The sequence below is a fragment of the Arachis duranensis genome, chromosome 1 (genome assembly GCF_000817695.3).
Source record: "Arachis duranensis cultivar V14167 chromosome 1, aradu.V14167.gnm2.J7QH, whole genome shotgun sequence".
In the NCBI taxonomy this organism is placed as follows: domain Eukaryota; kingdom Viridiplantae; phylum Streptophyta; class Magnoliopsida; order Fabales; family Fabaceae; genus Arachis; species Arachis duranensis.
In genome coordinates this window covers 4,971,532-4,993,699 of record NC_029772.3, presented here as the reverse complement: position 1 = coordinate 4,993,699, position 22,168 = coordinate 4,971,532, and the positions used below count along the sequence as shown (strand labels likewise).

The window sequence follows — 22,168 nt, the reverse complement described above, 5'->3', positions numbered from 1 at the left end:
ATTTTATTCATAAATTTATACAAACACATAATATAAACAGTGAGGTATAAAATAACATAATCAAAATAAAAATAATAACATTATTGCCCTTATTTTACATTATTTCAATTTAATCGCTTAAATTTTATTTAAATTTTAAATGTTTGATGTTTGATTATATGATACTAAAGTAATGATAATGGATGATCTTTGTTGTATTTGTGGTCTTTATTTTGAATTTGTGTTTCATGTTTTTTGTGATTGTAAAGTTATGCACAAAACATAAAAAAGCATAGACAATTCATTGAGTATGATGCATCTTTCAGTAAATCTCTTTATTCATGGCTCCTGAAAAATTTATTGGCTCAATTCCACCATTAAAGTATCTTTTGGCCCCTGATCTTAGTTTGCATAATGAATATCTTCTGATTTCGGCGGAACAAGTTTATCTCTGAGACTAACCACTCTATACAAAAAGATTTTATTTGTTGGACAGCTCTTCATCTAATTAAAGACTATCATTTTGCATAATTCGAATTTTTTCGAACCAAGAGTAGAGTTTGTTTCTTTTTCAAAAAATAAATCATATGAGTGTTCCTGTCTCGTCATTCCTCAAATTAAATACTGATGATTCAATTACAAAAGAAGGAACTGCAACTTGCAATGATATCATAAAGAATCATGATGATAAGTTTTTGGCATATTTCAGTGCTAATTTAAATACTTGCTCTGTTACTTAAATTGAATTAGAAAAATTCTTCTTAAATTGAATTTGGCTATCAACTTTAGTATTTTTAACCTAAGTATTAAGCTGGATTCAAATTTTGTTACGGTTTACCGCTTGAAAAATTCACTATGAATTCAGAAAAACAGATGCTTGTGCTGATTGACTGGTGGCACAGGGTTATAATATGCAGTTAGAATGCCATTTTTTCTTTAATTTACCTTCTGTTATTTTTTTTATTTTTCATGACAGATGTCATTGGTATTCTTTTTAGAGTTGTTTCTACATAGTTTTCTTGGACTTTAGCCTCGTTTCTTATAAGAAAAAAGTAATTTTATCATTAAATATAAAACTTACTAAACAAAAAACAAAAAATCTAAAGAATTTAAAGTTCAGAAAATTGGTTTGAATTGACCGATTGAGGGTGTGTTTGGTAATCACGTTTGAAAGAAAAAAACACGTTAGAGTTTCTTGAAAGCTTCACTTTTTTGTTTGGCTAATTTTCTTCTTTACAAACGTAGAAGTGCTTTTGTTCCTAAACCAACGTTTACAAGAAGCAATAATTTCTAGCTTCTCCGTTGCACTAACGTGCTTTTAGCTAATACCTTCAATATTTATTTTTTTTACCAACTTTATCCTTTATACATATTATTGCATTATTTATAGAATTCTTATTATTCCTCTCTATATGAACTCTTTTTTATTATTTTTTATCAATTTTTTATTTGACATTATATATTTTTATAGTTATAATTTTTGTGTATTATATTTATTATTATCTTTTTATAATAGAATTTATTGATTCCATTAAATAATAATAATAATAGTTAAAAATTATAATGTACTAAAAAAAAGTACTAAGAGTATTAAAAATATACTATATAAAAAATATATAAGAAAAAAATATAAAAAAAATTAACATGTATAAAAAAATAATATTATAATTTAATGTCATGTCCTTTTAAGTAATTATCTATCTAAAAGTGATTTTAACTAATGTTATCCAAACAAAATTTATTTTATTAAAATCAATTTTGGTAAAGAGTTGCCAAACATAAATCATGTTGACACAAACTTACTTCTATCCAAAATCAATTCTATAAAATCACTTTTATTCAAACTCCAGATTGAACAACCACAATCCAAACACACACTGAATCGTAAATGGATAAAAAATACGGTTCAAATTAAAGCCAAAATCAGAGATTTAAAAAACCGGTGTTGAACCGTCGAACCGACCAAAAACAGGTCGATCGAACCGAACAAAATCTGACCGGTTTTCTGAATTTTAGCAAAAATGGCGTCGTATGATTGAGGAACCCTGACCATTACCCAACCCTTCCACAACGGCAAAGCAAAACGCGCCGCACCCACTCACTCCCATCACCCTCGACCTCGAGCTTCTCCTTCCTCTCATCGTTGCCGAGCTCGTCCCTTACTTCCGTCTAGCCACCGGCCTTCTACCGCCGCCGTCGCAGCTTCCTTCCCCTCCATCGTGCAACCACCGTTTGAGCTTCGAAACCACCGTCGCCGGTTTCGCCTCCTGCCTCCGTCGCACAGCCACTGTCCCGCAGGCGCCATAGAGACGAGAAAGAGATTTTTATCTGGTTCTGAGATTACAGGCAGGGGTAGGGGGACCACGGACAAGTGTGAAAATACCAAAATTTTGGTGGCATCTAGGAGGAGTGTGAAGCCTTCCATGATTGAGCTTCACCGTGCTACCCTTCAGTTTCATGGCTATGCCCCTGAAGGTGAATTCCACTTTCACCAACTGTAATTATTTTTTTCTACTTGAGTCATCTCCATCAATAAATAGTTTCTCATGTTACTGATGTAAGGTTGAAAACAAACAAAAAGAACTAAGAAGCACCCGATATTTATTTCACTTTTTTTTTTTTTGTTTAGAAAGCTAAAACAAGATTCAGAGGTGATACTAGAAACTCATACACCTAGCATTCGTTTTGAGGTATTGAGAGACTCAGTATCATATTTGTTGGTTTAGAGACGGGTAGTAAAATTTTTGTCTCTATTATTAAAATTTCAGTATTTCGATACTTCTAAAAAGTGGAAACACATAGGACTAAAATTTTTAGAGATTGAGACTGAAACTTTAATAACATTTTATATATAAAATAAAATACCTTCATTTCAATTAATTAATTCTAATTTTACTGTTTGTACAAATTAAATTAGAATTTCATTCTTATTTCAATTTCTATCTCCCACTTTGTACCAAACAGAATACTAAAATTTATTTTAATCTCAATTTTTGTCTCTCAATCTCAATCTCAATCTTTTCATCTTTGCCACCAAACTTGTTTTCCTTCCTTTATCATGCTAACTTTTTTGTTACTAATCAACATTTGATTCACTATCATAGCAAGCTTTATGTTGCATGCTTATTTCTTTATGTTGAAGTACTTGATTTATGTATTTTTAGGACTGAACGAACTTATATCAAAATAAATTGTAACGTTTGCTTGATTTAATGCAAGGTATGTGTTTTTTTTAATAATGTGTTGAATGTGTGGGTTTAAAGAAGTTTTTTAGTGCAAGAATTTCAGCTTATATTAGGATTGTTCAATTCTTTAGTTATTTTGTGTATATACTTTGGATTGAGTTTTTTTTTATTTGTTCAATAAATCAGATTATATAATTTTTAAGAAAATGCAAAAAATGAATTTAACTATCAATAATATTTTGTTGATATATGTAAATAAATTATAATTATATTTTAATGTATTTATTTATATTTTATTATAAAACGGATACCAGAGATAATAAACATCTTATGTTATAAAAAGCTGATTTTGGGATTCACTAAGGTTCAAACTCTTGATCTTTTAGATCTAGAATTCTAATGCACGTCATGAAACCACTCATTCTAAAAGCATAACCTGACAAGACAATGTAATACTAATAATCATATCTTTAATACTTTCTAAACCTCTATTGTATACAGCTTAAGCCATTAATTTCCTATACTTTTTCAAATTAATAGATCATTAAACTAATAATTAAAGCGATTCGATAGCCGATCCCATCATGAAAGAATTCAAATTAGTAAATTAGTTTGAAAATCCCAAAATACCCTAACAACTACACGAAATCCGTGATCTTCTCCCACAGCTCTATCAAACACCGTAACAGCAGCCACTTCCTTCACACTGCGGCTGTGCTTCTCTCTCGCCGCCGGTCAGATCTCTGCACCGATCTGCTCTCTTCTAGTTTTTTATTTTTTTGCCTCTCTCGTTATCTTGATTATTTGATTATTGAATATTGATGACTTGATCTGTTAAGGATATGGATTTTAAATTGTTTTGTTCATCTATCTATCTATTTTATTAGATTAGTCCCTGTCGCCACCACTGACAGCCTCCGCATACTCCTTCCCTCATCGGTGGCTGAGTTACTTGCTGCTGACCTGCTGCTCACTCCTTCCCTCCGCCGCAATCACCGCTTCTTCCTCGTGATCCAGGTGAGTTTTTTTTTTAAATCTTCCTTTGATGAATTTTTTATGTTATGATTTTATTTGTGTACTATGTTCCTATGATTTTTTAAGGATTCCAAAATTGTGCAATATGTTCTGTGTATATTGGGGTTATTATGTTTTTTTTTTATTTGTTCTTATGATTTTTTTATCATTCCAAATCTGTTCTTATGATTTATATTTGTGTAATCTGTTCTAATTTTTTAAGGATTCCAAATTTGTGCAATATGTTCGGGGTATGTTAGGGTTATTATGATTTTTTTTATCTTTCTTTGGTTTTTTCCTTTTTGTTTCTCTTGATTGTATTTACATTAGGGTTATATTTTCTTTTGCTGTTGAATGTGCAATCTGTTCTGTGTAATCTTTGCAATCTTTTCTATTTCTTGTGAATAGTGACACTGTCTAAGTAGATTATTGCGTTTGATGAATCTGGTGGTGGGCTTGGTTAAGGTGGTTTGTGTTTAGGAAGTGGTGGGTAATATGGTGGTTAGGTTACTTTTGTATGGTTAAAGAGATGTGTGATGATTGTCATGATTCCTTGTATTGTGGTTACATGTCTGTGTGCTGACTTATCTGTGTTTGGAAGGTTGTGGTTACTTGTGTTGAATCCAGGTTTTAAACTGTTTATGTAAGTGATTTTTGTGGATGTATGTTTCAGATGGCTATGAAGCCATGAGGGAGTTAAGGTAGAAGAACCTGAAGTTCTGGCGTTCTCTCCTATTGAGAGAACACTAAGAACCTTTTCCTTTGTTTCTTTTATGTATTAATAATGCTATTTTAATATTCTGTCAAGCAGATGAAATTGCTGGATATAAAGCAGCTTTGGTCTTTACTCAGAAATCATTCAGATCTGATACAACATTTTCTAATTTGTGGCAGGTAGAAGAGTGAAAGAGAAAAGGATCGGAGTCATTGTACAAAATGCTTCAGCACCAAATTGTGCAATCCCCTGCTAGGCTAGGCCTCACAAACCCAAATTCACCATCCATTCCGAATCCTACTCCCCCAAAGCTCCCTCCCTCACAGAGCCATCATCACCAGCCCCACCTAGACCGCCACGCAGCTGGCCCTTCTGCAGCTCTGCTCTCTCTTCTCCCACCTCTCCCTCGAGCACAAGCACTTCTTCAACAAATGGCTTCCTTAACTTCTAAGCTCTTTGAAGTTTCACCCAACAGGTCACTTTGGGTCACTGCATTCCGAGGATCCATCCCCACCTTCCTTTCTACCCAAGGCCAAGCTCATTCATCTACCCCACATGATTCTTCTCCTTCCACAACCAAAGAAGTTATTTCACAATTCACTATTCTTCAAACTCAGATCTTTGAAGCTGTCGCTGAACTCCAAGAGATTCTTGATCTGCAAGATGCTAAGCAGAAGATTGATCGGGAAATTCGCTCAAAAGATTCAGCACTTCTTGCATTTGCCAACAAACTCAAAGATGCCGAGCGGTGTCTCGACATTCTTGTTGATGATTACTCTGATTATCGCCGCAGCACCAAGAGGTTGAAATCAGGAGATGACAGTGAAGATGATTCTTTGACATCCTCAACTGTCTCATCCCAGCTGAAGCTATCAGATATATTATCATATGCTCACCGGATAAGTTATACAACCTTTGCGCCACCAGAATTTGGAGCTGGGCAAGCTCCTTTGCGTGGTGCACTGCCACCTGCGCCACAAGAGGAGCAAATGAGAGCTTCACAGTTATATAACTTTGCTGACCTTGATGTTGGATTGCCTAAAGTTGTTGAAACGAAAGAGAAAACAATTGAGGCCATTATTGAGCCTCCACCTCCACAGCAAGTGGATGCCAATTTGTCTGCAATTCAAGGGTTGCTTCCACCAAATTTTACAGTTCCGCCTGGCTGGAAGCCTGGAATGCCTGTGCAATTGCCTATTGATCTTCCACTTCCCCCACCTGGGTGGAAACCTGGGGATCCTGTGCCATTGCCACCCATGGACTCACTTCCTGCACCAAGGTTTGAGCAGCAACAAGTACCCCATCACATCCCTCAGCCTAAGCAACCTGAAGTCATTCAAGTGCAGCATGTTAATTTGGATCTTGACGGTAGTGATAGTAGCGATTACAGCAGTGATGAAGCCAGCTCTGATGATGAAGATTGAGAAAATGATGAAGCTCATTACCTCAAACTGACAATTGTACAGGTAAAAACTTTTGTGATGTTTTTGTAGGGTTAACACCATATATTTGTCCTTGAATTATAGTCTTTACCAAAATAAGCCCTAAAACTTGCACCCCAGTATATTTTAGTCTTGTGTTGTTCTTTAAAATGTGTCTTTAATTGACATAATATAGAATAACATTTTAGCCAACTAGGCTTCAAAGTTTTGCCATACTTTCCTCCAACTCCCTTCCCGGCTTCCATTTCTAGCCTTCCTCTGCACATCAGGAGTTAGAACATCCCAACTAGTTCGCATGTTTGTCATGGTTTCACTGTTTGTCACGGTTGCAAAACAAGCGCTAATTTAACCAGCACCTATTTTGAAGAGGTGGCAATTGCTACAGCAGCCCTATCTTCTGTTTAAACATTTCTAGCATTTGAAAGTTTTATTCCATTTCATTCCTTTTAGGTCTTTGTAGTCACTTTCTTCTTTTCTTTCTCTTTCAGAAGCATGGACAACCAATCGTTTAGAGAAGGATATAAACCTAGATTGGAAAGTTAAATATTGGTTGGTTGACATTATAACATTCACTTCAAAATTGATTAGTGTAAGTTGTCACTAACTCACTATACCGAGTATACAGCCATAGTTTAAATCCCTGGTGAAAGAAATGCTGTTTCTATCTTTTGCACTATGCAATAAAGTGTTTGGTTATTTTTTTATATATATAAAAAGGATATATTACAAAATATGCACCACTAAATTACAAAATGCAAATTTTATTTTCTTTTGTTTCCCATTTTTTCTTCATGTGGTGTTCTGTATTTTGGTTCGGATGACTCGTGGTACATAATCTTGGCTTGAGGGTTTGTACTGTTTCTGCTGCAAGCTCTATAAAGTGGAAAGCATCTTAGTATATGCTTCTTTAGAAGTTTTTCAATAGGCACTGTATTTTCTATAGTGGAGGGTTCTGTTCCTTACGTTACAATGATATTTAACATAGACAATTGCTACTAGTATTCTATTTTGAGATTTAGTTTAAGGATTTGGTTTTAGTTTTTGACCGAATAAAAATGTGAGAAGAAATCAAGTTTGGTTTGTGTTTCCATTTTCTTAAAGGGGAGCCTTAGAATAGCAATTGAGTTGTCTCTGTGTTCAAGCCGTAGAATCAACCCATGATGCTTGCATCAGGTTAGGCTGTCTATATTATACCCTTTGGATGCGAACAAGTGGCTCTTTCTGGATCCTGTGCAATGCGTAAGGTGGGATGCATCAGCTCTTTTTTTCGCATTTGTGTTTTCTTTTTTCTTTTTAGCAACCAAACAGCCCTAGTTTTTGGCTTTTAGCTTTGAGATTGGCATAATGGCATGACACTTGATGTATTCATTTTCGCTTCTTTCTCTGAGAATTAAGCACTTTCTAAATTATCAAAATATCTATTGGACTCCGATCAAGATACATCTTCTATATCATTAATCATCCTCTTTTACCTAAACAACTGAAATACTCCATTACGACAGGTTTGTGCACAATCTTGATGAGGATTGAGGAACTTTCTGTTACATGACATGCCAATCATCTCTATTAGTGGAACAGCGGTTGGATAGAGGATAAATTGCCTTGCCTTTCATTACATTCCAACAGTGGCGAGCCTTGATAGAGGATGTTTTCTAACTCAACAATATTTCGTCCCTCTCAGTCTTCATGTTAATTTACTGTAGAAATCAATCCATTATCTAACCTATTTGTGTAACTGCTTCTGTGTATTTTGTGCCCTAGACCGTTAGAACATTGCTTAATTTCTGAATGGAACATGTAGCGCACTAAAATTTTTGGGTGCTTTATGTTCACAGCTTATAAGGAAACATCATTATAGATAAGTTACTAGTTGGTTAGATCTTGAAACTTAAAAGTCTATACCTTATTGTTTTTTTTTTTCTTTTAATGTATATAATTATTTTCTTGTTGGACGACTATCCAAAAATGTCAAAAATGATTCATCAAAAGATTAGTAAAATAGTGGAGAGTTTGGTAACATCAACTACTATATATTTTCCAAGAAACACCACCATTGAGAAAGGAGAAAGAAACATCAATGGCCTAAAATGTGAAAGAAATTAGTAACACTTGAGTGTGTGTTACTAGGGGAAGGCAAAGACTTTGGAGGATTAAATTAGTGGACTCTGTAATAGGAAAACAAAGAAGACGACTTGCAACTCCAGAAACTGTTGCAGCAGAGAAAATAGAGAAAAGAAAGCTTTTCAGAGCGAAAAGAGAAAAAGACAGATGTATTGAGCTATTGGAGTATTACAACACTACACTTGCAATAAGTGAGAGACAACCATATAAAGCTCAGCGATTCTGACTTAGTCTCTCAACAAGACTAATCAAGACAGACTTTACCAAAACAGAAAAGTAGTTGCAGTGTAGTTAGTTTACTACTTTCTTTTTTAAGTTCTTGATCCTTGAACTTTGACTCGCTATCTTTAATACTCTGTTTAGGAGTTTTACTATTTAGAGGGTGATGGTTTTGGAAATTTTTGCTCTTTGAATTCTTTGTTTTCAACTTATTCCAATTGAGTAAAGTCACAAATAATATGAGATGTGGACACACTACCTTCAAATTAGCCTTTATGATTGGGGCAAAAGATTAATTGGTCACATAAATTTGCCTATAATTAAGCTGGAAATTATTTTCTACTTGAAGTTCAAAACTTCACCCGATTGTTACAAAAAAATTCCAGTGACAATATATTGTCGTTAGATTTTAGATCTTTAATTTTAGGTATGATGCTATTGTGAGTATATATATAACTATGTTACATATACACTAAAATTAGACACTAAAATTAACTACTAAAGTCAATCACCAGTATAAAATACATGTTGGAAATTTAGACTACAAATACACATTGAAAAAAAAATTAAATCACACATGTATTTATACACATACATTAGTGGCTGATTTTAGTGACTGATTTTGGTATACAAATAATATTTTTGATATATATGCGTGTGTTCATAATTTTTCAAAATGTAATGCATATATACACATGTATATATAGTATTTAAGAGCAGGCGTAAACAAGAGTAAACAACAAAAAAAATCATGGAGTTTTTGTTAGTTAGTCCTTGTCATCATGCAATTTGGTCTTGCGTTAATTAAACATTGACTGAGGTTATTAAAAGTAAATTTCTTTCTGTCTTTGTTTCAGGTATAACAGATTCGTACGTCCATGTTGCTAATGACAATGAACCAGCTAAAAAACTGTATAGCAAGAGTGGTTTTGTCTATGAAGGTGATGATGAACCTGCATGGCAGGCTAGGTTTCTAGACCAACTCCGAAGGCTTCTTCTGTGGAAAGGCCTAGCAAGCAGCTAGTTTGACAATGTTTCCTCTATATTATGTCTCTGTTTTCTGTTAAAAGTGAATGCTCCGAGTATAGTAAGAGAGCATTCACTGTGTGTTCATCCAACTTGTTCAGAAAATGTACACCTTAGTTCATATTATTTATTTTTCTTTTCATTATGAACCTCAAAGTGTAAAGCATTTTGCCATTTGATATGGTTAGAAATCTTCCAAGGAAAATTCGTTGATGATAGATAGATCACTACTCTTGATAACAAACTAGTCATTATTACATCCTCATTACACTCCCTTAAAATACAAAACTGTAGATCATCTCTAACTGTGTTAGGGAGGAATTTACAAACTATCCAGTGCAAATTTTGGAGGCAAAAAATACACTGTTGTACAAAGTTTTCAAATCACCAATGTCAAAATTTTCAAGAGAAACCTGAAGAAATGACACCAACGATGGTACCGAGTCCAAAACTATGCATGGCAGATAATCATTCACTGCCTTGTATGGACGTAGACAACAATCGATGCTTGAAGTTCGCGATCCACCTTGAAGTGAGCATTAAAAAATCTTCTTTCCTGTTGTTAAAATCCCAATATAAGCAAATGATTAAAAATTACCCTCAATAATAATAAATAACAAAAAACTAAGCAGCAATTTGTTTACAATATTCTTATTATTACCTCTCTATAATCATGTGAATTTAATAAGTTATTCAATTTTTGTTCTTCCGAATCAAATAAAACAATGTGGCTCGGAAGGGACATATTTTTTGCATATTCGGATAAAAATGAAACAGGATCCATCAGAAAATGGTCAGACTCATCAAGAACTCCTCTCTCTTCGCTGCAGAACACAATAAAATTAACAAGAATTGTTATTTCAGTCCCAATGAAGATTACAAGCCACTCCAGGATTGTGAATTCCAAACCTTGGTGTGCAGTCCAGGAATCGCATTGGCAGGTCGCGATGCAGTACGGAGTAGTACGGGGTGGCATGGCAAGGAGTTAGAAATAGGATGTTTTTCACTTTCCCATGACGAGCTTCTCTGGCAAGGTGGTTCATAACATCCTCAGGTCCCCTCTGTTTTGAAAGTATAGAATATATAAAGTATTTTTCATAGATGTTCACAAAAGATCATTAAGATAACCCCTCAATTGTAAGAATGAAGAATAGTGACAATACCTGATGAACCAAACTCATATACAGAGACATTGGAATATTGGTAGCAAGCAAAAATATGACAGCAAGTACCACCTTCAGAGAACAATTGGTACGCTTCTTTGAAGATTCTTTTCCTTTATAACCAGGCAAACCAGGATCTTCTATCATAGCCAAACAATAACCAGAGAAGATCAGAGCTATGGGAAGAATGGGCAACACAAACCTGTACTTCATAGTAATTATTATCACAAACCAATTAAAACCAGCAGACCATGTATACACTTATATATGTATGAATAATTTTGATTGAAGTACCTGAACTCCTTGTGACCTAGTACACTGTATAAACCCAGAACCCAAGCAAGAAGACAAGCATATCTCCACTGTTTTGAATAAATGATACCAGCTATGCAAAATGGTAAGAAAGAGAAGATCATCACTGGAAATCCCTGAGTGAAGTACCAGTGCCACTTGTGAGTTCCATAATAGTCTCCACCCGAAGAAAGAAAATTGAATTTTAGAAAATTAAGTGGTACTAGAATCCATGTGCCATACATGATACGATCTAATAAGCAGGTAAGTCCGAGCACCAGCATCCTGATACAAAATAATAAAAATAATTTGCCCTAAATCAGACATCTGTGATTGACATTTGAAAGCTGAAATGTTAGATTAATGTGACTGCAGCCAATGCAACAAAATAGGTTCCCTGGAATATACTGCTGGAATAAGAGTTCCGATAATCTAACCCAACTTGGTATGTAGATAGATATGAAAGATAACACATTATGAAATGAGAAACTCCCCCATTCCCAACTAAACATACCCGATGGGTGCCACCTCCAAAAAAAGGAGTTTCAATTTGTAACGTTCCTTTGAAAATTCAAGGAGGCCAACATACAGCCATATGATTGCACTTGTTGGTCGGATCGCACAAGCTAATGCTGCCAAAACTAAACCCCACTTCCTTGAAACAGTGGAACTTCTACTAGAAGATCTCATGCAGGGCCAAAAGTATAGAGATACAAGTGTAAGAACAGTCTCCAAGCTATTTGATAGCGTACGAACAGAACAGTAGATCATAAACCAATTGGCCAACTGGGAAAAGAGCTGCACCAGAGTTAAGTTTTCTTATATAACAAGGGGAGAAAGTGTTCCTATGTTATAATGGCCGCATGCATTTTTAACATAAAACAGATCAAGTCTAGCCGTAAATATATAAAAGAAAAGGATACAGCCCATTTTGCAACATTGTCACCAAAGAGAACTGCAGAAAGTTTGTACAAGTATAAATCACCAACTGCAGCAAACACAGACTGCAGCAGCCGTGGAGCCTTCCTCTAAGAAGCAAGGATCAGAGAATAGAATTAGTGGAATCATATCCATAAAACGAGACAAGGAAGATACTCAAGTTGCATGAATCTTATTCCAGTTAAAAAGGGGGCCTATTATAGAAAACATATCAAGTTTTATGAAGTGAAGCAGAATACATGAACCACTTCATTAGCTGTAGAACTATCACTGATTGAAAGGGATACAAAATCTCAATTATAGCCACTGCATTTTGCTTGTCAAAAGAATACAGAAACTACATAAAAGCATGAAGTATGCCTCAGTTCATCAAAGATAACATCACATGCTTCTAAGCTAGCCTTCAATATGCAATGGCAGATAAAACGACTCAAACTGAAGTTGTATAGTTACAGGGAGATTGAAATCAAAGTGGTTTAATGAGAACATAAAAAGGATTAGAAAGAAACAAGTTTACCATAACCAAAGGGGTATCAAGATGCAGAAAGGCAAGAACTTTATAGAGCGGAACAAAGAGCAGCGGGTGTAAGTAGCTTCTGATGCCCCTTTTCCATTCCCACGTTAAATGGCCGTATCTGGAATAAACCATCTCCCATCAGCACTTACGATTGGAAGTGAAGAAGAAAGATGGGAAATTCAGGTGAAGAATGTAAAATAAGGTATGCACCCAAATGCAATGCGATGCGCAACCTCGGGTCCCTGCCAGTGTTCATCTGGATTGAAGTATGTCTGCACCAAAAGAGAGTTCAGCATTCGAAACACCAAACAGAAAAAGAACACTCGTTTCTCTGAAGAGAAGAACGACGCGGAATAATCTGAGTCGGATTTGCAAGAATCCCGAGATTCGTGTTTCTGTTTATCTCCGTCATTTTTGTGTCTTCGTCTCATTGCTCTGTGAATGCGAATGATGATGTTGTCTACTCTTTCTATTTTCTTCTCTGTTGCGTTGGAGAGAGAGAGAGAGAGTAGAACACAGGATGACGAAGAAGAACGAGATGGGCTTATGGATCTAATCCACCCGATACAAATTGGGCCAAACATTTCTTTCCATTATGGGCTTATCACTAGGCCCGTTTGTTAACCCAATATATTTAAAAATATATACGTTAGTAATATAAAAATAAAATAATATAAAATTATTCTAAATTTTATTACCTAGGTTATTTTATACATCACCAAAATTCAAACAAATTATTTCATTCAGTTAGATTGTTGTTCTTTTTAAGGTATGTTTCGAATACCTAAAGAATAGAATTTTTCACAAGAATATTTTTTTTAATTTAGAATATAATAAAAATATAATTTTTAATTCTCAAAAAATTATAAATTTTGTATTAATGTTCAAATTAAATCAGACAAAAAATATCAAATTTATAATTTTATTATTACTAAAGATTAAAATATTAAATTTATTCCTATAAACAAATAAAAAAAGACAAACAAAAAAATACAAAGATAAAATAGTAAAAAACACAAAATTCATTTCATTCATACAATTAATTATTTCAAATCATAAATTTAAATTTAAAATAGAATTAGAATTCATTTTTTAATAAAAATAAAATTCTTTTTTCACTTTAATATTTTCCAAACACATTCTTAAAGACGGATTGGTTTGGACGTTTTTATTTTCATTTTCGATAAAAATAAAGATAAAGTATGAAAATATAATTGATTGAACATTTTAAAAATATTTTCAATGAAAATGATTTCAAAAGAACGGAACAAAGTTAAAAATACTATTTCTATATTTTCACTGTTTTCAGTTTTAACTTCTAAAAATGTTTCTAACTCAAAACACCGTATTTTCAGTTTTGGAATTAGGGTTAGAATCTTTTCTATTTTTTTTATATGATTTTTTTTTTCACGTCACATTCACCTAGTATTTTTAATGTTCTCTAACTCAGTTCTTAATGCTTGGGCACCCATTCTTTACTTCTAACTTATGCATTCTCTTTGAAAAGATGAAATTGTTTTCAAGTTATTTTTTTATTTCATTTGACCTTTTTAGTTTTTTTTTTAATTTTATTTTAGTTTTAATTTTAGTTTTAAAATATCTGTTTGATAAGAGATACTAAATTTTCTAAAATAATACGATAAGATAGTAATTTATTTCATGTTGATACTGTATAAAAGTTAATTATTAATTTAATAAAAAATTAAATAACTAATATCGTACTTTTAATAAAAATATAATTTTATGATTTTAAAATATTAAAAATATATTTTGAAAATAAATAAACTAAATATTTTTTATTATTTTTTATATTTAAAAATAAACTTTTTTTCATAAACCAATTGTATTTTTAAAAATATGAAAAATTAAAAATAAAAATCATTTTTTAAAAATAAAAATACAAAATAAAAACAACAAATATTTTTACAAATCAATCGTCCCTTTAATTTTTTCGGTTCTTTTTAACACCATTTTCAATAGGACTATTAAACAATCTACGTGTAATAAATTAACAATGGTTTTTTAGCGACTTAAAATTATTCAATGATATTTTTATAAAAATTATAATGTAATTCTTACTTTTTGTTTTTCGTAATGAACTTAGTATTTTTTATCTCCCATTATTTTAGAAGTTAGAAACTTCTTTTACTAACTTTTAAATCTAAAAAGTTTAAATGATTACACAAATAACTAGGTCCAATAAACAACTTTCAATAGTTGCAATAATTCTTATGAGAAATTTATTAAAACTGGTTAGAAAAAATTAAGTCAACACAGCATGTTACGACTTGTCAACATGCATTTGTCATTACTCATGTGGACATGATAATTGATGATAAATGAATGACGTAATTTTCAAACCACAAATATTGATTAATTTTGTTAATGGAAGGTGTATACAGTATACACTTTACATTTGAAATTGTTACTTGTTAGATGTTCTTTTTCAAACGTCATGTGAAGAATTATACTGTGTTGATAACACGCGACGAAACTAATAAAATAATCTTAAAATTTTATTTTATGCTTAAAATTTTATTTTAATAATATAAAACATATCTAAATAAATATTTGAATATGTTAGTAAAATCTTTTTTTTTGTACGATATAAAGGCACTATGTATATCTATACCAAAATCAATTTTTTTTCTTAATAAATATATTTGAAACAGTCATTAATAATACTGATAATTAAACATTCTTTTTGTGTGTTAAATATTGATATGATAATTTAACTTTTCATCTTTATAGAGATTAAATTTATGAACTTCAAAATATAAGATTGATGGTTAAAATATCATTATTTGACTATTTGTTATGGAATATATATAACTCTTTTAATTTATAGAGTGATGATAAAATAATGTGAAAGCTCTATCCAAAAGAGTGCTTTCCAGTTTCTATTTTTTTGTTTTTTTTTTCTCCTTTTTGAAAGTAATTGCGTATTTAGCTTTTCCTGAAGCAAACATTATTAATATTAAAAAACAGTTTCGCTATTATTGCTTTGGCACTTTGTGTTCCTATGATTCCCCACACGCTTGTGTAGCCTCTCTAAAAAACAATTTTTTTTTTCTCTTCAATCATTAAGTCTTACACCATAAAATATATCACTAAGTTTTGTTTAACTAACTAATATAAAAGTATATTAAAATATTGAATTTATTCCTATTATTAACATTTAATATTCCAATTATATAAGCATTTAACTCTTGTAATATTTAGCTTTATCATTACGTATAACAATATTATATAACTAATTCAGTTCAAAACAATATATGATTAATAATACAAAAAAAACCTATACTTAAATAACTAAATTAAAATTTACCATTTAATATTATTATAATGAGAAAGTATACCAAGACCTATTTTCATGTTATTTGTATTTTACATGTTATAATATAGTTTTGGCATTACAAACAATGAAGAGAATTTCTCAGTTCTCACCATTTTTAACTCTATAAGAGTAACATGTTTCTTGGAAGATTGCATAACTGACAATATATTTTGAATGATCATTATTTTATTTTGCCAATTATTATGCTTTGTAGCATTTTATGGACAATGGATAATATATGTAATTCAATTCAATTATTGTTATTTTTTCTCTTTATTTGGATAAGGGGCAAAAGGCAGCAGATGAAGATCTAAGAAGACCATCTATAAGGTGGTCAAACGAGATCTACATATAAACGGTCTATCTATAGACATGATACATGACAAAGCACAATAGCATCGTTTGATTCATGTAGTCGACCCCACTTAATAGAACAAGGCTTTGTTGTTGTTGTGAGATAAAAAAAACAAAAAAATATGAGTTTAACTAAGAAATCAATTATTTTTCAATTAATATTAGTTATTTTTTAAAATTATCCTTTTATGATAAATTTTGAATTCTAAATATTAAATTTTAAATTGTAAATATTAAATCCTCTAAAAAAATGAGAATTTAAAACATAATTTTATAATAAAAAATTGAGTTTTCATACTTATTCATACTAGCGCTCTATGTAAACACTCCTAAGTATGAACATAGACTAAAAAATTGAAAAGTCATAGATAACTCATAATATCCAGCTGACCTAATAACTAGTAGAAGAATCAAAACTTGTCTAAATTTTCTCTGTGCTTTATGTATTTGTCTCTCAGATAAGGTTAGATACTTGGATACCCAAATTAAAGTTTAATACTATTATTATATATTTATCTGTATCTCTCAAAGTCTCAATCATTACATGTGGTGGAGACAAGTCAACAAAGACTCATACTATGAGCCTCTGATTACCTTATAATATTCTAACTTCAAGTCACTTTAAAGATTCGTTAAAATTTATTAAGAAGCCTCTGATTACAAATTATACACTAATCTCATTTAAAATTTAGTTAGTAATATACTCAATATTCTTGTATTGAGTAAAGTATAATGTTAAATATATTAGTAAATATAACAATAACTTTTTTCTAGAAAAAATTTATCAATTCAGTTCTTGATGGTTACAATTTGACAAAATGTTCCAAAATTTAGGCAAAATTAAAGAAGTACTTTTTTTTTTAATAGTTAAATTCGTATTCTTTGTAGTGATTAAAGTCATAATTTACTCTTCTTAAAATAAAATTTAAGAGAAGTCAAAGTAAAGTGCAAAAATAACATAGAATAGTGATGAATTTTTTTATTTATTAATCTCAAGCATAATCACTAATAAGTAGTATAATTTTTTTTCCAAATATTCAAAATACAAGGGCAACCTAGAAAGCAGTATTTAAGGTTCCAATATTTGGATCATTATTCTACTCTTCACATGCTTGCATAAGTTGGCAACTTCAGCATTCACAAGGTTAGAGAGATTCACTTCTTTCATTCACATGCTTTTAGGTTTATCCTCTCAGATTCTGACTCTAAAGTTGAAAAACACATTTGTTGCTACTTTATTACATCTTTACTTGTTCTGGATTCATGTACTTGAATCCTTGATCTTCATTGAAATATTGGATTGTTGCTTTCTGTTTGGGTAACTATATTGATTCAATCATAATTTCTATAGTTTTGTTCTTCTTCTAAAGGCATCATCTTTTTTTTAGCAAAGCTTTTGTAGTTATTATTATTACTTGCTTGCCTTTCAAAATTCAAAAACAATATTCATTCTAATTTATGATTCTGTCCATTGTTTTTTTTTCTCAGTATCTGAATTCCTGAATACTTAGGCCAATTCTGAAATACAATAATGGAAGAAGATGATGTTTACACAAAAGATGGAACAGTGGATTACCTTGGAAATCCAGCAAACAAAAAGAAAACAGGAACTTGGAGAGCATGCCCTTTTATCTTGGGTAATTTTTTTTGTGTCTGTTGCATTTCCAACTATATGTTTATTAGGGTATGATAATGATATTAAAATTACTCTGGTTCCAGAATATCCGTCATCTTAAAATTTTGGTAACTAAATGTATTTGGACACAAATCGTATCCAAATACATTAAGTTTTGAACGTACCAAGATTTCAGAATGACGGGTATTTTAGAACCACGGACGAATAACGAAATTAGTGCTTATAATTCATTTACTTACAGGGAATGAATGTTGTGAGAGATTGGCTTACTATGGTATGAGCACAAATTTGGTGCTTTATTTCAAGGAGAGGCTACATCAGCATAGTGCTACTGCTTCCAAAAATGTGTCTAATTGGAGTGGAACATGCTACATAACACCACTGATTGGAGCATTTCTTGCTGATTCATATCTTGGAAGATATTGGACCATTGCATGTTTCTCAATAATCTATGTTCTTGTGAGTATAAACCTCTTCAATCTATAACTGTCAATTTGAACAACCATTGTCTTGATGCATTCATTAATCTATCTGAAGATCGGGTAGTTTTGTCAGCGATGTCATCTTTCATAGATAATTTTGGTACTTCACTCTTTAAGATACCATTTGAAGGCGAGACTTGGAGCAACAGTTGAGTTGTCTCCGTGTGACTTCAAAGTCACGGGTTCAATTTATCAGGTTAGGTTGCGTACATTACACCCTTTAGTGCGGCCTTCCCCGGATCCAGTGTTAATGCAGGATGCTTGTACACCTCTTTTAAGATACCATTTAGTCTGAATTGGCAAAATGATATATAAAGAGCGAAGTACCAAAATTTTGAAGCTCCAATAGTGAGAACTGAATTGCTGGAACTTTTTCCTTGTTGCATATAACATTAGTACATTAATATTGATTCCGAAATCCCAATGCATTTCAAAAGTAAAACCAATTTTTCTGTCTAAAAAGGATCTAAATCTGTTCTTGTTATTGACCAGGGAATGACACTATTGACATTATCTGCATCAGTTTCTGGTATAAAGCCAACTTGCCATGGCCATGGAGATGAAAATTGCCATGCCACCACTCTAGAAAGTGCAGTGTGCTTTATAGCTCTTTACCTTATAGCCCTTGGAACAGGTGGAATCAAGCCATGTGTTTCATCCTATGGAGCAGACCAGTTTGATGATGCTGATCCGGGGGAGAAGGAACACAAGAGTTCTTTCTTCAACTGGTTCTATTTCTCAATCAACATCGGTGCTCTTATCGCTTCTTCGCTGTTGGTATGGATTCAGGACAATGTAGGATGGGGATGGGGATTTGGAATACCAGCAGTGGCCATGGCTATTGCAGTGGCAAGTTTCTTTTCAGGTACTCGGCTGTATCGAAACCAGAAGCCCGGAGGAAGTGCCCTCACTCGGATTATTCAGGTCATAGTAGCATCCATGAGGAAGTATAATGTTAAAGTGCCTAATGATAAGTCTCAGTTGTATGAAATTGCAGACACTGAGTCTGTTATAGAAGGAAGCAGGAAGCTTGATCACACAGATGAGTTAAGGTAAAGCAGTGCCAAAACAAATTTGTGATTTTTCATAACTCAGAATTAAGAGAAATTTTGTGATCATATTTGAATCCTGATATATGACATGCTGTCCTAAAAATTTGTATTTTTATCCACATCCCCATTTTAGCTTAAGCTTTTGGGAAAATAGTTTTATGACATGGTACCAGAGTTTCTATGACCTAAAGGTCTAGAATTCGATTTTTGTTGATCCCAAAAGAAAGGATTTCAGTATAAGGCAAATAAAAAGAGAAAGAAAGCCTATGCAAAAATATACAGAAATCCAAAAAAAGCTCTTGCGTGAGTCGGCTTAAGCTTCTGGTAGAAATGGTTTCATGAGAAGTTGGACAAGAAAAATTGTCCTGAAAAGCATGTTTCATGTTATCAAATGGGATCTAAGAGTATTATTGTTTGTAACAGGTTTTTTGACAAAGCAGCAGTGGTTGGACAGTTAGATAATCTGAAGGAATCAGTGAATCCATGGAGACTTTGCACTGTAACTCAAGTTGAAGAGCTGAAATCCATTCTGAGATTGCTTCCAATATGGGCAACCGGCATTGTTTTCGCCACTGTCTACGGCCAAATGAGCACATTGTTTGTGTTGCAAGGACAAACCATGGATACTCGCGTAGGCAACTCCTCTTTCAAGATTCCACCAGCATCCCTTTCCATATTTGACACCCTCAGTGTCATATTTTGGGTTCCGGTTTATGACCGGATCATTGTGCCGGTCACTAGGAAGTTCACCGGCCACAAGAATGGCCTAACACAACTCCAGAGGATGGGAATAGGCCTCTTCATATCCATATTTTCCATGGTGGCCGCCGCGATTTTGGAAGTCATTAGGCTGAGAATGGTAAGGAGGCATAATTACTATAACCTTGATGAGGTTCCAATGACAATATTCTGGCAGGTACCTCAGTACTTCCTCATAGGTTGTGCTGAAGTGTTCACATTCATTGGCCAGTTGGAGTTCTTCTATGAACAAGCGCCGGACGCGACGAGGAGCCTGTGTTCTGCTCTGTCACTACTCACTGTTGCCCTTGGACAGTACCTGAGCTCGCTACTCGTAACCATTGTTACAAGGATCAGTACTAGGAATGGCAGCCTTGGATGGATACCAGACAACCTCAACTATGGTCATGTTGACTATTTCTTTTGGCTTTTGACAGTTCTAAGTGTCCTGAATTTGATAATATATCTGGTGGTAGCACAGTTTTATACCTATAAGCGAGCTGTCGGAACTCTCCGGTGAAAAAACCGATCACATGTAGGTTTTCGGCTTGGAAACATCCAAACTATGGTTCGAGCGAAAGCTTCTTTGCTCGAATCATAGTTTTGAAGTATTAGAATAATGTTATTTGAACATAACTGTCATCGTATTTTGTGTTGACATATCATTCGCCTGTTGGTAATAATGGTATAGTATGTTTGAAATACGAAGATGGTTATGTTCAAGAAACATTTCTCATAAAAGTTATGTTGCTGAATCCTAGATTATGAAGTTTATGAATGAGTGTCATCCTTTTGTGTTTGTAATCTTGGTTTTCTATTTACAATTTTAGATAGAGTTAATGTTACTGATTAGTAGCATACAGAAATCAATCTCAATGTGAAATCTTTGTAATTCTTCAAAATACCACAAAGTGTAAAGTTCTCATTGTAAAATTATTGCAACTTCATGTGAACATTCTTCTTGGTGAAAGGTCTCTTTTCATCAGCATATTTTAATGAATTTAATTGTAATAGCAATATCATCAACTTTGAAACAATGTTTGACTCTCATGAAGTCATGATGATGATGGTGATTTTTGAAGTTACAAAAATAATAATTGTACATGATTGATTGATGAAATAAAATATTTTAGTATGTAGGAAGGTTTCATTTCTGCAATTTCACTCTTCCAAACTCAAATAATTACTTCCTTAATCTTAATATATATTCTCCCAATTTTCACGCATTCTATTTGATTCCTTCACAACAACAACAAGTCAACAACAATAATAATCATAATTATTATTATTATTATTATTATTGTTATTATTATTTGAGAAATTTCTCGTGTTTTCTCATTTGTCAGTTTAATATATGTATGTTTAAGTGTTTAACACCTACAATTAATTAGATCCAGATCACCCGTTTATATGAACACCTCAATAACAATATAATTTAATTTTAATATAATATTTTTCAATAATGATATAACAATATATTAGGAAAATGAACAACATTACAACAATAATATATATATTTTTACTTTTTAGTAACTCGTTTAATAGAAAAAAAAAATGAAAACTCTCAATATTACTCACATTCTTATGGTAACTTTTCTTTAATAATAAAAAAAAAGAGATTTTGTTGAAGGCTTTTCCTTTCTTTAGGTGCTGAAGACACATGTGCAGATTACAGGAATAATATGTGATGAATGAAAAAGCATGGGAAATTGAGTCTGTAATAAATCATAGATCCCACAGAGTAGCATCTGTCGATTACTCTGTAGGAACTATGATTTGTTACAAAGCAGAGACTCAGTTTTTCCATACTTTCTCACTCACCACGTGTCATTCCTGTAGTCTGCACATGTGTCTTCTGCACCTAAAAAAAGGAAAAGCTTTCAGCATAGTAGAATCTTTCTAACAAAAATAATACAGATACTTCGTGTAAACAAAATTTTTTTAATAACTTAATTGTT

General features: G+C 32.5%; 3 protein-coding genes across 12 annotated transcripts; 2 read left to right on the top strand and 1 right to left on the bottom strand.

Moving 5' to 3' along the window:
- Window positions 1–2,027: 2,027 nt before the first annotated feature.
- Window positions 2,028–9,803, top strand: LOC107493904 (mediator of RNA polymerase II transcription subunit 4). Of its 7 annotated transcripts, none has more exons than XM_052259791.1 (5): window positions 2,437–2,454; window positions 3,833–3,898; window positions 4,052–4,181; window positions 5,073–6,359; window positions 7,838–8,215. In XM_052259791.1, exon 4 carries the CDS (start codon window positions 5,115–5,117, stop codon window positions 6,315–6,317), a length of 1,203 nt encoding a protein of 400 aa, XP_052115751.1. In that variant the 5' UTR covers window positions 2,437–2,454; window positions 3,833–3,898; window positions 4,052–4,181; window positions 5,073–5,114; the 3' UTR covers window positions 6,318–6,359; window positions 7,838–8,215. The 7 variants fall into 7 exon arrangements, with proteins under 7 accessions (XP_052115752.1, XP_052115751.1, XP_052115750.1 ...); XM_052259790.1 differs by having other exon boundaries at window positions 3,833–3,930; XM_052259792.1 differs by lacking the exon at window positions 3,833–3,898 and having other exon boundaries at window positions 2,028–2,454.
- A 131-nt stretch (window positions 9,804–9,934) lies between these two features.
- Window positions 9,935–13,096, bottom strand: LOC107493781 (mannosyltransferase APTG1). Of its 2 annotated transcripts, none has more exons than XM_016114851.3 (9): window positions 12,822–13,096; window positions 12,612–12,729; window positions 12,079–12,183; window positions 11,670–11,953; window positions 11,159–11,440; window positions 10,865–11,066; window positions 10,611–10,762; window positions 10,363–10,525; window positions 9,935–10,257 (listed from the first exon to the last, which is right to left on the bottom strand). In XM_016114851.3, the coding sequence occupies exons 1-9, from the start codon at window positions 13,040–13,042 to the stop codon at window positions 10,174–10,176; spliced, it is 1,611 nt and encodes a 536-aa protein (XP_015970337.1). In that variant the 5' UTR covers window positions 13,043–13,096; the 3' UTR covers window positions 9,935–10,173. The 2 variants fall into 2 exon arrangements, with proteins under 2 accessions (XP_015970337.1, XP_015970385.1); XM_016114899.3 differs by having other exon boundaries at window positions 12,845–13,013.
- A 4,246-nt stretch (window positions 13,097–17,342) lies between these two features.
- LOC107494089 (protein NRT1/ PTR FAMILY 8.1) lies at window positions 17,343–21,143 on the top strand. Of its 3 annotated transcripts, none has more exons than XM_016115148.3 (5): window positions 17,343–17,446; window positions 17,791–17,939; window positions 18,180–18,397; window positions 18,913–19,472; window positions 19,896–21,143. In XM_016115148.3, the coding sequence occupies exons 2-5, from the start codon at window positions 17,834–17,836 to the stop codon at window positions 20,728–20,730; spliced, it is 1,719 nt and encodes a 572-aa protein (XP_015970634.1). In that variant the 5' UTR covers window positions 17,343–17,446; window positions 17,791–17,833; the 3' UTR covers window positions 20,731–21,143. The 3 variants fall into 3 exon arrangements, with proteins under 3 accessions (XP_015970634.1, XP_015970750.1, XP_015970681.1); XM_016115264.3 differs by having other exon boundaries at window positions 17,344–17,446; window positions 17,814–17,939; XM_016115195.3 differs by lacking the exon at window positions 17,343–17,446 and adding an exon at window positions 17,540–17,620.
- Window positions 21,144–22,168: the final 1,025 nt, after the last annotated feature.